Source organism: Nesoenas mayeri, assembly GCF_963082525.1.
Source record: "Nesoenas mayeri genome assembly, chromosome: 2".
NCBI lineage: Eukaryota > Metazoa > Chordata > Aves > Columbiformes > Columbidae > Nesoenas > Nesoenas mayeri.
This window is the reverse complement of record NC_137543.1, coordinates 117,151,692-117,169,022: the sequence shown is the minus strand read 5'-3', so window position 1 is coordinate 117,169,022 and position 17,331 is coordinate 117,151,692. Positions and strand designations below refer to the sequence as shown.

General features: G+C 44.3%; 1 protein-coding gene across 6 annotated transcripts in view; it reads left to right on the top strand.

Annotated features, from left to right (window-relative positions):
• Positions 1-9: 9 nt before the first annotated feature.
• ZDHHC3 (zDHHC palmitoyltransferase 3) overlaps positions 10-17,331 on the top strand; it is a 33,498-nt gene continuing 16,176 nt past the window's right edge. For 2 of the 6 annotated variants that reach the window (XM_080338622.1, XM_080338627.1), the window contains exons 1-5: positions 1,615-2,396; positions 11,928-12,064; positions 12,970-13,097; positions 13,880-14,209; positions 16,866-16,990. In XM_080338622.1, the coding sequence (XP_080194748.1) occupies positions 13,904-14,209; positions 16,866-16,990 (431 nt within the window). In that variant the 5' untranslated portion in view covers positions 1,615-2,396; positions 11,928-12,064; positions 12,970-13,097; positions 13,880-13,903. Of the gene's footprint in view, positions 295-1,108; positions 1,207-1,614; positions 2,397-2,506; positions 2,582-11,927; positions 12,065-12,969; positions 13,098-13,879; positions 14,210-16,865; positions 16,991-17,331 lie in introns of those variants that run through there. The other 4 variants (XM_080338625.1, XM_080338626.1, XM_080338624.1 and 1 more) reach the window with 4 other exon arrangements.

The following is a 17,331-nucleotide window of genomic DNA, read 5'->3' as shown; positions in this document are numbered from 1 at the left end:
TTCGGGAGTTTCTCTTTTTTCTGAGTGAGGGGGGTGTGTGGCCGCTAAGCTCCCCACAGAAGGCTGTCAGGAGGAGCAGGTGCAGCGCTCTGGGCGTGGTGCCCGCTGGGCACCCCTGCGTGCCGAAAAACGCCCCCTCAAAGAAGCCGAAATCCCTGCTAAAGCAAAGGGGCTGTGCCCGGGTAAACGCTCCTGAAGGGGGCTGCGGAAATGCTCGACTGCTTGGAAGGACTCGCGTAATGATGATCCCCGCAAGAAAAATGAGGAAACGCCGAGCTTTTACCTCAGAGAAAGGTCCGAGCCAGGTGCAGCGCATGGGGCAGGTTGGAGCAGGGAAGAAACAAAGCGCCCTCGCTTAGGAGAGTGCTGTTTGTCCTGTGCCAGGTGTCCCTGGGGAAGCAGACATGGAAAATGTAATTAAAAACTTGTACTGTATATTAAAACAATAGTTGAGGGGTGTTTTTTGACAGCCTTAATTAAAAGTTTCACAACAATGAGTGGTTAATGTTGGAAGCTTCACGCTCCTTTGCACAGCTCTTGTGTAATATTTTGAAATTATTTTAAAAGTTGCTGTCCGGCTTCATAGTGATGCTAACTTGGTAAGAATGACCCATGGCGTAAAAGGATAACATGCCATGCTGCTGGAGCATCTCTAGGAGCTTCCAGCTCTCCTCTCGGAGACTCCTTGCTCAATCAAATGTACAGAGCGTTTCTGGCTGTGCCTGCTTGAGCAGGTGTGATGCAGAGGGAGCAAACCCGAAGAGCGAAAAGGCATTTTGGAGGTTTTAACTAATGGTCTCATTAGAGAGCTGCGCATCCATTGGAGCAGACACGTTTCTGGGATGCATCCCGTGGCTTACTTGCATCCAAAAGGAGTTGAGTTTCTGCATGCCAGGATTGTTGTGTGGGAATCGCTGGCTGCTGCTCGGCTGGGAGAGCCAGCAGCAGAGCCTAACCAAGCTGGGGGCTGAGGTTTGGGGAGCTCACCCTCCCCGCTGACCCTGAGGGGGTGTGTGGGGCTGGGCCTCCTTCCTGGGCCAGGGGGGTGCCAGGCAAAGGCTGTGCACTTGCAGAGAAGGGGCCTGACTTGTACGTTTTCCCTAAATAGCATCTGTCAACGCTGCTGTCCAGCACAGATGGACCCTTTGTCTGACCCCATAGTGCGATTCTCAAGTCCCCTCATTCCACAGCATCAGCCAGCCTATGGTAAGGATAAATTGGAAACTCCCTTGTAAAAGTGAATGCCTGATCTGAAATAAAGTGTTAGCGCAGGTGCACCCTATGATTCCCACTGAGAGTGCAGGGAAATGGTATTCTGGCTCGCAGTCCTGCCTGTTTCACAGCTTAGCCCACAGCACACAGTTCCAATTGCAATGAAAAACTGACTATTTTTAAATTCTCCCCCTGTAGTCTACTCAATGTGAGTCAAATTTTTAAGTAGTCCAGAGGCTCGGCTAGCAGATCTTGTTTATATGCAAAAAAAATCAGTTTTCTAAAGGCTGGAGAAGCCCAGGTCTGGCTCATTTCTCCTCAGGGATGGCAGAAGGCATCTCCTTGCTCTGAAGAACTCTTCTTAGCATGGTATAGATTCCTGCCTCCAAGGCAAGGGTGAAGGTTATTGGACAAAAAGGATGCCAGTTGTTTGTGTTTTGGTGGTGGGCTTTTTGTGTGTGTTTTGGTTTTTTGTTTTGTGTTTTTGTTTTTTGTTTGTTTGTTTTAACTAGGGCAAAGCGGCGTCTTTTCCTCTAACCTCGTGATGGTAGGTGGATGACAAGTGTTGGCTGAAATAAAGCCAGCCAGAAGGAGCCGCTGGGAATGCAGAAGTTCGCACACCATGATTAAGGTCCGGCGAGGCTGTACCTGCTGGCAGCCCTGTCTGGGAACGGTGAGAGCCGAGCGAGCAGGTGCCTGGACGTGCAGACACCTGCAGCGATACGCCCTGTCCTCACGGATGCCGCAGGATTTTGGGTAGCTGCAAGCCAGAAATACCCGAAATTGTTAGGGGCTCAGAGGCGCGCAGCGAAGCCGAGCTGTTCCCCGTGTAAAAAAAAAAAAAAGGAAAAAAAAAGAAAAAAAAGAAAAAAGGAAAAAAAGGTTATTTTTCTCTCGCAAAACCCGCATTCTCCCCGCCCCCGCACGCCCGCGACGTAACCGCGCACCGGGCACAGGCGCGCCCCGGCCACACGGGGCCCTGCGGCACCCCGGCGGCTGGGCCGAGCCCCGCCGGGCGCGGCGCCGCCAGCCGCCCGTGGGCCGGGGAGCCCCCCGCGCCGCGCCCGGCGGCGGGGCGGGGACGGGCCGGGAGAGGAAGGGCAGGGGTGCGCGCTGCCTCCCGCCGCCGCCGCTCACTTCCTGGTTCCTCCCGGCGGCCGCCCCACCTCCTCGCAGAGCTTAGCGTAAGGGACGACGGGGGCGGGAGGGAGGGGACGCGGGGGTGGGAGCAGTGCTGGTGCCGCGCGGGCTCCCCGGTGCGGCGGGGCGGATGGGGCGCGGCGCGGCGCTGCGTGGCGGCGGCGGCGTGCGTTCGCGCGCGCGGCGTGGGGGCGGCGGGGCGCGCGCCGGACCGGCGGCGGCCTGTGAGGTGGGTGTCGCGACCAACAACGGCAGAGGGGGCGGGAGCGGGAGCGGGCAGGTGTGCGCTGGCGGCGCGGAGCGGGGCGGGAGCGGGAGCGGGCCGCCGGAGGGGGGCGGCGCGGCGCGGCGCGGCTGTCCCGGGGCCGTGCCCGCTGCGGGCGGCGCGCACCCAGTCCGTCCCCGCGGTGCGCCTGGCGCCGCTCCCCGCGCAGCCCGGTTGCGGGTGGCGCGGCTGGCCGAAGGCCGCTCGGTGACCCCCTTCCCTCCGCGGCGGGTCGCGTCCCGGAGTGGCGTTTGGTGGAGGCGCTGGCAGCGGTCGCAAGAGGGGAGGTGGGCTCCCGGCCGCCCCTGCTGAGCCGCACCTTGGGCTCTAAATACCGCCGGGCTAAAGATGTTAAATAACAGTGGGCTAAATCCGCGGTTTAGGTTCTGCTGCGGGGCCGTCCGGAGGAGCGTAACGTCCTCTGGGCAGCAAATTTAAACTCGGAGCCTCCAGCAATTTCTTCGGGGTCCCGTAACCCGTTAGTGCGCCGCAGTGATGGGACGGGCCCCTCGGCGAGTGGCCGGAGCCCTGGAGCGGGGCCTCTGGCTGCGGAGGGGGCCGCGGTCACCCGGAGTTGGGCTGCGGCTGTCCCTGGAGCAGTGGGGACTTCAGCATCGGGAGCGACCCGTGTTGAAGCCGAGGAGCTGTACTCTGGCGGGTTTAGTTGAAATGGATGGTGAGTTACGTGTTGGTAGGAAGTAATCTGGACTGGTTTTAAACCGCAGCTTCTAAGTATTACTACTGGAACACCTCTGAAAAGTAATTTCTTTAAGAATAAGCAGGAGCTCACGATGGCTCATTGGAAAACAAGCTTCAGGAAAACACAGGCACGGGGAGGAGGCAGCAGCAGTCTGGTTTCTGAAGCACTCTCCTGCTGCCTGTGTGCTAGTGAGGGATGCTGGGTGGACACCAGAGGTTGTTTAGATTTCTTTCATTTTGATCCTGATTCAGAAAAGATAAACTATGTTTTTGGGTGTGCAGGAGAGAGATTGTGTGCCAGACTCCTGACACAGCAAAGGTATGCAGTGTCAGATCTGTAGGAAATAAGCCCAAATTCGTTGTTCTGGTACAGCAGAATCACAGAGAAGGGGCTGGCGGGGCACCGTGAGTGACAGTCTTTGATGCCTGGTTGTGTAGATAGCAAGGCTCTAGTGAGTACCCTGTTTTCCTTTGCTTAGTGAGAGCAACAGATAAGTCTTTTATAGTCTTACAAACATTTCAGTGATAACAGTCATTATAAATGGAGCATTAATTCACATATTTAAAAATGCGGCCCCATGTGCAATAAAGATCCAGTTCTTCAAACACTACAACTCTGTCAGCGTAGCTATTCGTGCTGTCTCACTGATGCAATTGTGTTTGTCATACCAATGGCACCTGTTTGTGGTAAGAAGTTGTGTGGGACTGAATGCTCATTGAAGTTTAGAAGATGCGACCAGAAGCTTTGTGTGTGGTTACAGGTTTATAAAAGGACAAAGGTAAATTCTGCCTACAAGCTAAAATATTTGTTGCAATGTTTAACACCTCCTGTGTATTTTTGCATGTTTCTGCCTCCTTTCTAGTTTCCATTTAAAGTATTGTAATTACAGACAGGGTGTGTGTTTCTGTTTGAAATTGCTTGTTTGGTAGTAGACAAAAATGTCAAAATGTAATTTAATGCAGCTATTTGGAGCTGGTCGCAAGAAGATGAACGCATAATTCCTCAGCAGATGCAGATCTGCTGTGCCCAAGTAGTTGTATGTTTTTTTCTGGGCAGTGTATGTTTTTTGTGTCAGCAGTGGGGAGCAACTGATAGTCTGACAGTGTGCACGTGGCCTGGGCAATGCTAACTCAGCTTTGATAAATCTCTTTTTCTCATCTAACGTGAATTTAGTTTTCTTGATAGGTGAGTTGCTGTGCATCTCAAACAGAATAGGAGCTAGCAATGTCGCATAGTCAGTGTAGTTTAAACCCATGTGTTGCATTATTTCTGGGAATCTTGCTTGTGCAGACATTTCCCATACATTTGTAATGGGATATCTCTCCTGTAGGGGAGACCACAGGGTAGGTGATGGATGCCCACTGGCATGTCAGTCTGAAAATGGCTTGACTCTAGCTCAGCCAGTCTCTGCAGATATTGATTGACTGAGCTTAAGGTGTTCTCTGGTCCCTCTCCTGTGTAGACATGACCTTACTCTTAGGGCAGTATTCCGGAGTACAGTTTTTCTACCTTCCTGAGAAAAGACAGCAGGTAATTTAAAATATGACAAGATAGAAAGCTTGTTGTCCGTTTTTATTTTGCCTGTCGTGTGCTTAGCTGGTTGAAGCAAAAGAGATAGGAACAATGCTTCCTGGAACATCATGTATGACTTGTGTGTGTCACTAATCTGGAACTTAAGGTTGCATTAGAGAAAATGAGGAGTTGAAGCTTTCCTGATTAGAGCTGCATATTTCTTGGGTTGTGCAGACGATAAGAAAAAAAGATAGCCCGTAACTTGACTGGAACTGCAGTGCAGCAGCTCTGCCAGGAACACTTTACACATTGTCCTTTTCAGAGGGAGTCCAAAAGAACGAGCCAGCCTTTCCGCAGGCTGTGGGTGCCAAAGGCCTCCTCATACAGCCCTGGTTCCCAGCTGGAGAGCTGCAAAGTGTTGCAGGCAAGGTGCAGCTGGGTGCTGGCTCTGCCTCCAGAGGAACACTGTCAGGTTAACTCCTTTTGCCTGCTTCTGGCTGTGCCCCCAGGGTTTGGGGTGGTTGGGAGTGATTCTGGAGACTGGAGAGAAATTTATCTAGGTTTACAGCTCCATGTCTCATCACCCCACTAGGTTACAAGGTGACCATACAGAACTGATGATGCTGTTACCGCAGAAGGTGTTGGGGTGCAATGAGTTTAAAAAAAAAAAGAGGCAGAGAACAGGGATAGGAAAGTAAGGAAATGAGAAGGAAGGCTACAGCAGCAGAGTTCAGGTGGAAAAATGTTGGGAATTGCTGTAATAGCAAGTAAAAGGACACAGAAAACTCAGTGTTAATACCCTTGGACAAGGGAGGAATGTTGAATGAGAGGAAATGCAAGGCCCTTGTTGATGTTTTTGCTGCCAGCTGAGTGGTGGATGGCGTGTTTGTCAAGTTCAGCTGTGAGTTTTGCAATAATGTGGAACTGACAGGGGCAACCAGTCTTAGATGTGGTGCAGCATGCCGAAGTTGAAACAAATGGACTCAAATTGAAACAGTAAGAGCGAATAAAGGTAGCGTGACGTACTATACTATTAAAAGAAAAAAAAAAAGACAATGAAACATTTACAGTCCTAGTGGGAAGGCAGTTGTACCATACCATAGATACAGAAATCAGAGGGCTATAGCAGGAGATAAAGGGAGATAGTAATGTGCTATACATCTTTGTTCTTTGCAATGACTACTTGAATCGCTGATGTCCAATACAGCATAGAACAGATAAACAATATACTATGTCTTGCAGTTAGCCTGGCCTTCAACTCCCAGTATTTTAAGGGATAACAAAATTAATGTTTACACACAGATTTTTTTTTCTTTTTGTTATGGAGACAGTAATCACTTGTGCTGGCTAATGCAACAGTGAGCAAAACAAGAAATACTAAAGTTTGCCAGCTCAGATGTTCTTCAGTGCATTCCAAAAGCTTCAGAAACGTTGAACCTGCAGGGTTTTCCAGTTGCTGAAGTAACAGCTTAGGTTTCTTCTAGGCTGGCTCTTAACACCGCAGAGGTGGATTGTGACAATCATCACGCTCGCTTCAGGCCTTTTCAGGGTAGACGTGATAAATTTTTTGGTCCCTGTTTTATTAATGCGCTGTTTTAATTTATACACTGTGTCTTTCTATATTTAGTTTAGATACCTGCTTAGGTGTAGTATTTAGATTTAAAATCTTAGTGCCTTACAGCCTTCATACCTGTATCTTCCCTACAACTATATGATAGGGAAGAAGTGTGGACTACAAGTTGGGGAATAAAATACAGAGGGACTGAGTGACTTGTTCATGTTTGGGAAGGGAGGGCTGTAGAAGAAGCCAAATCCTGGGTTAGAGCACCTGAGTGAAAAGGTCTGTCTGATAGGTAAGGTGCTCTTTCTGCCTTGAAAGATATTGAGAATGTTTTTTTAGACGAGGATGGTTCTGCAAGCTTCTTATTACGATTAAAACTTTAAAGCTGCAGTTCTTTTCTGCTTCTCTAGAAAATATATTCCTTAAGCCATGAAACCAGTATAGTTTTTAAAATGGATGCTAAAAATATTACCAGTTGCATAGACAAACCTTCCCCCTTTAAAAAAAAAAAAAATTGATACAGGGCAAATTGAGAATTTAAATTCCCTTAATCTAGTGCTTTGCTTTTTTAAGTCCTGAGTCAGCATCAAAATTGCAAAGCTGTCTAGAAGACCAAGACAGCTCCTCCTGTTTTGTCTCTCATAAAGCTGTGTATTCAGGATAACTGCAGTGCTGTGGGAAAGCATGACACTCCCATTTGTTGTTTTCTGCTTCCCAGTGCAGTCCCTTCTGCAAGATTGATCTTTCATTCTGATACTTCCTCCAGATAGGTGGCAATGCTACAAAGCTGGTTTGTATTTATATGTTCTGGATTAATATTTCTCTTTTTAGGTAGGTTTAGTAGCTCATGCGTCTTTAGCCTGCCGGGAAACTGTGAGACTGAAGTGACAGAATTTCTCTGTTGCCCTTGCAGCTCTGATGGCTTATTAAGATCACTGACTTTGTGATCAGACCAAGTCAGATGCAAGTCTGACCTTTGTCTCTCCTGACCTTGTGACTTGTGTCCTGTTCCTACATGTCACCCCAATTTTGTCACTCATCCATAGTGGTCCAGTGTTGATGTACCTGGGGCACCAACTACCTTGTCTTTGTCTTCTCTCTTTTGCTCAGGCCAGCAGGTGACAGGCCTTGTAAATGGGGGTGGATCCCCAGATAACTCAAGACTCTTAGGTCAGCCTTCATTGCATTATAATTTATTTATATAGTATATATCCATTAGTTAAACTTAAATGATACAGACATTAACCAGGAAGCTGTTACCATCTGTCCTGAGAGACTGCGTACCACAAACATTAGGATAGGAAAAAACAGTGGTTTTAATTGCAAAAACATGGCTTATTTTCCTCACAGTTCTCCTAATGGAATTCCTCTGGCACTGTTGAAGTTGCTTTTTGTTTGCACTGATGTAAATGAGGTAATTGTGGGGTTTGTGCCTTATGTGGCTACGTCTCTTTTGAGCCCTCCAGTCTCAGCCTGATCCAAGCCCTCAGGATTGAAGTTTCTAGATCTGACAGACAGACGTCTTTGAGGTAATTTCTACCTCCCCAAGCCCTCCACAGGCAGAAGTTCCTGCTACATATATTCCTGTTCCAATGTGATCTTCAGAAATGCACAACTTCAATTAAATCTTCCTCTCTAATAGGATGCTTCCAATAAAAATATTATTTTAAGTGTGAGTTTAGCGTGATCCATTTTTACTAAGCTCTTGTTCATGCATAGCCACTTCAAAATAAGTACATTAAAGATAAAAAAGAATGAATTATTATTTGTCAAATAATTAAATAATGATGTAAGCAGTTTTCTAAATTGCGATTGTAGCACAGCATTGTAATATAGCCACTTACCGCCTTCATGTATAAGATTTTATAACTGGGTTAGCATTGGGGGGTTTTTTGTGTTCTCTTTCCCCATTTGCAAGGCAGGTAATCCAGCATCTGCATTTAGCCTCAGGAAACACAAGTTTGTTTTAAGCCTTGTAATTTTTTTAAAGATTAATTTTAAGGGATTTACTATCGTTTTCATTCTGATTTCTTAATGCATTTTTCATCAGTATGGGAACTGAAACTGTTGAAATTGCCTGACTTCAGTAGCCAAAGGTCTCAGGGGAATCTGAGATGTCTGTGAACATCTTGCTAAAAGCAAACGTGTAGCTGGTAATGTAGTACTTTGACTGAAACTGTACTCATAAATGTAGCCTGAATTTCCAGAAGAAAAATGGAAAATTATTTGGGATAACAGGCATAATCCTGTTACCTGCTCCTGTGGCGGCTGGTGTGGGGCTGGCAGAACTGACTTTGCCCTGTGACATTTTGATCCAAGTCATTTGGTGTCCTGTCAGCACAGCATTAACCTCTGTGCCTGATCCTGCCCTGTTGCTTTTGCCATTTAAACCTGAGAGGAATAGTTTTTGACCTGTTTGGGGTTTTGAATTTCAGTTGGGTTTTGGTTTGTTTTTCTTTTTCAGGGCTCCACATGTAGTTTAAAAAAAAAAAAAAAATCCAGTGGCTCTCTATAGCAATTTTAAACCTGCTAATAATAGGCTTGCTTTTTTTAGCAGCCTTTCACAAACCTGTTAGAGATGTCCTGTTGACCCTCCAGGGTTTTGTAAACCAGGGACTGGGAACTGCCAAGCTGACGGATATCTGGATGAATCTGCAGGAGACTGCCAAAAATTCTCAGCATAGCTGGGCTGTTTTGCTCCACTCCTGTTGGTCAGATAAAGCTTTTTAGGCCCTGCAGAAGCCATTAGGAAAAATATATGAATACTAATATTTCCTTACTATCCCTGCTAGAACTTGTTTTGGCAAGTTTCAGCAGGCTTGTTCTTAGATTTGAGCCATATGAAAGTGTGGCAGGAGAAACATAGGTAAATATCCTGTTAGGAAACACACTCTGATTTCTGTTGAAAAGGAAGATTAAATATGCAGTGTTTTAATCAATGCAGTTTTATGTACAGTAAAATGAAATAAACTTCAAAATGAACTCTCTTGTAGTTTCAGTCTATCTATCTGGGGTTTATTGGTTTTATTTATCACATCCGGTCCTGTGAATCTTGATTGCCTAGTTTAGCTGTTGTGAATGTAAGATCAGTGGTTATGTATGATTGCTTCCTTTCGATGGCAATAAAAAGTTGACTTTATTGTTGTTTATCAGCTCTCAAAATACTGCCAATGAACTCTGGTTCTGTGTGTCATAAAAGGTGTTCCAAAGTATCTCTTTAAATACATAAAGACCCAAACTGAAAACCTAAGAAAATGCATGTGATCTCCCTCTAGTTTGTTTCTCTACCCTCACCCCCAAATTGTTTTAATGGAATTGACAGAACTTGAAGTTCAGTTGGTTCATATGACAAAATGTAACCTCTTCCCAAAGTCTAATGTTAATGGTCTTCTAATAGAGGAAATGGTTGCAATGAACATAGTAACACTGGAGTTTTGCAAGTCATACCCACATGCTTGACTTCACTAGCATGAGTAATTACATGAAAACCAGTGAGGTAATGATGATGACGATAAGCTTGGTGTAAGTTTTATAATGTCAAAACCTCAGGTAGCTTTCAGGTACACATCGAGTGAAGGCCTATGTCATTAGTTCATTTTTAATGCATTCTTTGGTGATCACAGGGCATTAAAAATAGTTTTTTGACATGGTTTATGGCAGGTCAAAAGACAGTTATTTAGTTTAGATATGGTGTGGTAGTGTATTTTAAGTGTTCCTTGTAGCAGGAGGTGGATTTTAATTTATTTAAATGTCTATTGTGTATATTACATGCTTTTTGGTTATTCCTGTAGTGCCAATTGCCTTCCAGATAAAAAAGAAGAAAAGGTCTTTGCTCTGACATATCCTTAAGCTAAATTGATGTGTGTGCTGTCATTGTGTCTCACATTCACCTAGTGGCCTCTCTTGTAGCCTGACACAGTGATTAAGTCCTTAAGCCCTTGCCTTCATTGTTTACATATTGTTTGCTCTGTAGCAGGAGGGACTGACATCTTCCATCTGTGTGTTATAAATTAAGTTCATATGCAGCATGATTCAAGGACAGACCAGTTAGGGCAAGTTACTGCTTCCTCCCTGCTAGAGTCTTTATTTGGAGGTATTGTTTATATGCAAATACCAGGTTAGACAACATAAACAAAAGCAGATGTTTGTGAATGTAAGAACAAGGAATTAAAACCCAAACACACAAACCACAAACAAAAACAAAACAAAAAAACCTCATGGGTCATTTAGAAGAGAAACTCAGACTCCAGGCTCCTGTAACTTGACTCAATGCACCCTAGAACATGTATGTATTTCTCATACAATGAGTGGTGTTTATGTGCTGATTACTGACTTTTTCATTTTGTTGCCTGATGATGCCTCTAAAGCAAGTGTTAAATAACAAAGTGTGTTAAACAACATATTTGTCCTCCAGCCAGAAGTCAGGAGTGGACACTTGGGCTGTCTTCCCTTAACCGCTTCCTTGCTGCACTGCAAAAATGAGTCCCCAGGCTTTCAGACTGAGGTGCCTCAAGGCCACTTCCACTTTCTACGTATTCAGTCCCACAGCAACAATTTTGGTTCCCCCCCCCCCCCCAAATTTAGCTCAGTAATATTTGTGCGAGAGCTGTAGAACTCTTATTGGAGTGAAACCACTTCTGTACTTGCAAGAGAGGTGATTTGTTTGACTGCTGGAGTGTGCGGTTTGGGACTAAACCCACAATTTTATAATCACTGTGTATTTGTCTGGCTTTCAGTCAGTCTCTGTTACTACTGACCTTAAGGTGACTTGTCAAACTAATTCCTCTATTAAACAGAGTTTGCTTTTCCTGGGACCATTTCCTTCCTCTGCTTTGGGAAACAAAACCTTGTGGTGGGGAAAGGCTCAGAGTTTAGGCAAAAAAACTTGAAAGTCTGTGTTCAGGACTATCCCAACTTGTTACTGCACCTAGTATGTCAAGTCTAAAACTTCATTTTGAAATCTGAAGACCTAAATTACTGTTTTCTTTCCTATTTTTTAATGCGATATGATGTTACTCTCATCTAAACGTGGTTGGGCATGAATCTTTAATTATGTCAACTTTGTTTTGAGCTGGCAAACCAGCATAACAATTTTAATAAGGTGATGAAATAATGCAATTAAGGTTAACCTGTTTCCTTGGAGAGGGGAGGGATTGAGTCTTGTACTTGTAAAGTCTGTGTGAATGTATGAATACATAAGCTTCCCTACATAAATGGTGGAAAACTGCTGAAAAGGTATGGATTTACTAGCAGGTATAGATTTATCTGAACTTAGACCACCAGATTGTTTGGGTAATCGCTGTTTCTGAAAATTATATGGCTTGTCTCCCTAATTATCAGGAGTCATGAGGCTAAATTATAGCTGTGGTTAAAATACAAAATAATTACAGTGTGGTGTGTGAAATTTGTGAATGAGGAGGAGAAGTGTGTGTTTGTTTTTCTCACCAAAGTGAATGTGATCTGCACATGCAGTTTTATCTTGATTTATCTGTTATATGTGACGTATGACTGATATACTTTAACATTAATCCATGCAGCTTTCTTCAGATCCATAAACCATCTTAAACTCTCTCGGTTGGCAGCATACCAAACGCTAAAAACAGAAATATGAGAGAGTACCTGATTCTCCTGGGCTTTTTATACCAGTTATGTTAGAAAACAGGCACCATGAATGGTATGTTTCATCAGCTTCTGTACGCTAGAAACTTTGTGCTTCTGGCTTTTGCCTCTGGATGTGGCAGCAGCAGTTCCTGTCACCTCAGTTCCATGTCACTCGCACTAACACGCACAAGCTCATCACTTCTGTGCTTGGATTTAATTAACCATCCTGCTTGTTAATAACCTTAACCTTTGGCTGTGAGAGACTAATTGTCTTCTTATGGATTTGGTCCTCTCAAAATAACAATTACAAAGCAATTTACCATCTCCTTTCCTGTCTAGATAGGGGCAATAGCATCTCCCTTTAGATCAGTATCATGCATCCCCTTGTACTTGGGAGAACTTAGCGATAAAATCTTTGAGAGAAGTTTAAGGTCCTAGATACTTTTGTGACCTTCTCATTATGTTTTCTATGAAATTTAGCATTTTGTCTAGGCAACAATATTGCTTTTTTTAACAGTTAAACACAAAAATGGCTCTGGCATGAATTTTTTGGGCAGAAAACGTAATTAGTGGTGAACATCGTCTCCCTTGCTCTTAATTAAAATGGAAAAAAATGCACTCATTTCTGCAAAGAAGTGAGAATAATCCTTACATGTTGAAATAGGAGAAGGCTGAACCCTTCTGTTTAGGTATATGCCATCCAGGGTATTTGGTTGCAAAATTATTGTATCAATTTTTGTAGAAGGTGTGTCTTTATGTGTAGCTTGTAGTGGTTTTGAGCATTTAGAGCATTGTGCAAATACTCTGTGAAGAAGTGTCTTTGGAAGAAGTTGCTGGGTGTGTGAAGAGCCATTTCAAAGCGCAGCATTCCGGGTGTGCTCTGACATTGAGTGGTGTGCGCTCACATTGCGGATTGATTGATCCCCTGCCAAAGTCTAATGAGAACCTTTTTTTGTTTTCTCAAATGCTTATGTTTAGTGAGAGTTACATGGAAACTGCAATAAGCACCGTGCATACCTGGAGTAGTACAGCTTCTAGCTCAAAATGGACCTCACCCTCTGGATAGACAGGGTGCCTACAGAGGTGGAGGGGACAGGGCAATGGCAGTAAGTGTCTTTCTAGTGCCCTTATTGCGGTGGAGTGGATGTGTTATAGCTAGGAATGCTAAAGGGAAGGTAAAGTGAATGTGGTGAAGGGACGGAGGAAAGGTGGTGGGAGGAGGATGGCGAAGCAGAAGACTTGAGGAGGTAAGAGTGGGGGACAGCTGTTGTTTGGGAAGAGCATCCCTCAGGCAAGACTAGAAATTCCTATCAAGATCTCTGCTGCTGCTTCAGCAGTTCCCACCACTGTAACTTCTCAGTGGTGTGTTTTTGCAGTTTTAGCCCAAAACCATGAGTCCATGGATAAGCAGAAAGGAAATCTCTTAGTCTTGCAAGCTTCCCAGTTTCGGTAGAAGAGACCTTTCCCTTCCCCAGGTCTGATGCGGTAAAATGGGACCCTGCCAGCTGTACCAGGTCTTTTTTCCCACATGACAGAGTCTGGTTCTTCAGTCAGCGCTGTGGCTGCTCATGTTGGTGCCTGCCTGATTGTGGTTCTCTTCATTAAGACACTTTTTGCCTTTCCTCTATGGGGGTGGAGGTGGCACACCAGGGGATTTAACATGTAATTAACCAAGTCTTAAAAGCACTTAGAGAGTCTTGTGCGTAAGAAGTGTTCTGATAAGCGCAAGAGTCTGGTTTCCAACTCCATTATTTTGTGTTTGATTTATTTATCTTTTTTAGCTCACTTTCTGTAATTTGGAATATCCGCCATGATCTCCATGTCAGTATGTGAATGGGCCTCTGTGTGTCTTGCAAAGCAGTGAACACTGTTTCTGTCTCTCTTTCAGATGCAAGTATGGACATAATAGCCTATGATGATTACTCCAGTCCACCGCTTCAGAGATATTGAAAGGAAACCTGAATACCTCCAGCCAGAAAAGTGTGTTCCACCTCCAAGCCGCGCTTCCCTGGGAACAATGTGGTTTATTCGAGATGGCTGTGGTATTGCATGTGCTGTCGTTACCTGGATGCTGGTGTTCTATGCTGACTTTGTAGTCCTTCTTGTCATGCTAGTTCCATCGAGAGATTACGTTTATAGTGTCATCAATGGCACGCTGTTCAACACCTTGGCTTTCCTCGCCTTGGCATCACATTTTCGTGCTATGCTGACAGACCCAGTAAGTATATCTCTCTCCGTATGTCTTGCAAAGAAACAGGCAGTGTTTTTCTTGTGTGCTACGTGTTGGGTAACTTAGTTGTTGAGTGAGTGGCAGATTTAAATAACTTTTGTGTGTCAGGCTGCTGAGTGAGGCTGCTGATGTGGTACGCTAATTTCTCATCCCACTCAAGTCAGATGCAAAGTCAAGGACCCAGCTTTAGATTCCTATTGTGTGAGCAGCTCCTCCTTTTGCACTGGGAAGGAGAGCATTTCTCTCTGATGCTCTTTTCTCCCCAGTGGCAGAACTCGTGTTTGTGGCTTGTCGTGTCTTGACAAACAGGAGAGCTGGAAAAGCTGGTTTTGGTTGTCTGCCTTGGCAAGTATTGTTTCAGCAGAGTGCAGCAGAACGTGTGTTGTTTTGAAAAGCCATGTTACCATCTCTCATAGTAGTGATTTAGTTGAGTTTATTGAACCATGCTGAAATAAATACTACGTGAGCGTGCTAAGAGCTGGCAGTTCTTAGGCAGGTGGGAAGCGACAGCGTTGTAGGAGCCCCTTGTATGCATGTCTCCGTAGGACATTGCTTTATGAGGGATCTGGTCTGCTGCTTGTCTTTCAGCCACTGAAAAGATGCACTTCAGTACCATGATGCTTACTCTGAGTGGCCTGTGATGGTTTATTTTGCTTAATAATCTCTGGACAGTAGTTTCAGTTCAAAACCCCATCTCCACTGGTCAGTGGAAGGATATACAAGCTCAGACTCCTCTTGGCCCTTTCCTCCTGAGTGTTCTTCTTACTATTGGGAATGGGAGTGTGCCTCTGATATTCTAATTGTTCCTTCCACATGTCATTGCCTAGTTGAAACCTTATTAGGTGCCATTAAAACTTCAGTGTAATCTTTGTGTCTTAGTTTCCAGCTTTCCCAGAAGCCGCAGCACTGCAGAAATGGCTTGATTTGAGTTAATTTCACAGTTTATGGTAAAGACTGATGCATGGCATGCTCCTGCTGCTGGGCAGAACTGTGAGCAGTAGTTGAGCCTCTGAAACTTCTGGTAATTGGCCTTGGGAATACAGGGTTGCAGCAATTTGTTACATAGTTTATATCCTAGGGGTTCTTGTTGTTGTTAATTATTGTGTGTTGTGTGGCTTTAGTGCCTAGGGACCTTCAGGTCACTGGAACTATTTTGCAGAGTTAGCAAGAACTCTCTTGAAACAAAAGCTGGTTTCTGAGGCAGACTGAGTGAGCAGTGTTGGAGAAACAGATACAATCTCTATGCAGAGTAACTGGGAAAAGATAAGTTAGTTCCTACTTTCTGGTGGGACTTTGTGTGTGAATGGCAAGAGCCTGTGGGATTTTGTTTTATTCTTTGTAGAGCTTTTTTTGTGGTAATCAGATAAACAAAACAGTGGAGGGAAGATAAAGTGAAGGGATGCAGCAACATCTGGCAGACAGTTTGAGTCAGGGATGGAGGAAGCAGCTGGAACGTGGAGAACCAGGGGCATGTCTGGGATCAGAATGAAACAGAAAGCACCACCGATGCAAACAAATAGGAATTCTTATTATAAATAAATGAAAACATGAATTCTTCAGAATTGATAGTGTGTTGTGCTTTTCAGAAACTGCCTTCTGTGGATTCTTGCTAGAAACATTCTTAAGGTTTTGAGCTTTGCAGTGTACAAGAGAGAGAACATAAGTTGTAGCATTTTGTGGAAACTGACCTTGGTAATTTTTAAATTGGTCAGGAGTTTTCTGGAAAACTGAAAGACTGCTCAAGAAAGACTTATGGTACAGATTCAACATGCAGTTCTCTCCCATTGATGTGTATTATTCCTATTTATTGCTGTTGGGAGGCTGTACACATGTGTTAAAAAGAGACTGTTTCCTCAGAAATCTGTTAAAATGTTACATCCTTGTTTTTATTTCAATATAAAAGCCTTTCATCCACAGAGGTGTATTTGTGCCAGTAGATGGGCATGCATTCATACAGCTTGTTTCTTGCCTTTTTTTTTTTTTTTAGCAAATTTATGGCCCTAGAAGGGCTGGAAACTCTTGAATTTGGTCTCCTGCAGCAGCAATACGTTACCTGTTTAAAGACACATATCTTAGTGGCGGTTGTGCAGCTAAGAATGTTTTACTTAGTCTTATTCAGGTGGGAGGATTATTAGTGTTCACTGAATGTTAAACCATGTTTTAAATAACATATACACAATGGAAGCATAGCTATAAGTACATGAGGTGTTTACCAGCAACTCTTAGTGCCCACAATGGTACGTCAAAAGTAGCTGCTTCTACTGGAATAGAATATCTACAGTTTCCAGTTTGCGATATGAAACACTGGCATGATAGATTTGTTGATAGATGTGAAAAGAACGATGAGGATTCTTAAAGTATTTAAGGTTACTGTAGGATTACGAAAGACTAATTGCTTAAGTATTTACTTATGTTAAAAAAAACAAAAATCACCAAAGTTATGTTCAAGATGTACTTTCATATATTAGGACCTCATTTTAATTTATTTTCTTGCTCTTTCTGGAATTCTTTTGATCTTAGGGAAGTTTGTATTTCTTTCCCTTCCCTCTCCTCCCATAGTTCTAAGTCATCCTATTGTTCTTAGCACTCATAATGTCCACAGGTTAATCTTCTGGTTTGTTTTGTTCTGTTTTGTTTTCTGCAGGGTGCTGTACCCAAAGGTAATGCCACAAAGGAGTTCATCGAGAGTTTACAGCTAAAGCCAGGACAGGTGGTTTACAAGTGCCCAAAGTGTTGTAGCATCAAACCTGACAGAGCACATCACTGCAGGTAAAGTCTTTTCTTAGGATTGCTCTTTTATCAAGACCTCAACACTTCTCCAGTGTGCCTTGATCTAAATTGTTACTGGAATCTGAGACTGAAGTGGTTAAATTGAGAGGCTGGCATCTGAATTCTGTTGCCAGTAGTGCCAGACACGTTCAAGCTTCCCTGAAAAAATCTCAGACCTTTTCTGACAAGTTTTCATGTACAGCGTGCTGGGGCTACTTCTTGTGAAGTGAGAAGTACTTGGAATGAATGCTGCCTTCGCACCAGACCTTTAGTTGACTTTCCGTATATTTTCATGTAAGCGTGACTTAAAAAGAGACGCTATATGCCAGAATGCATAGCAA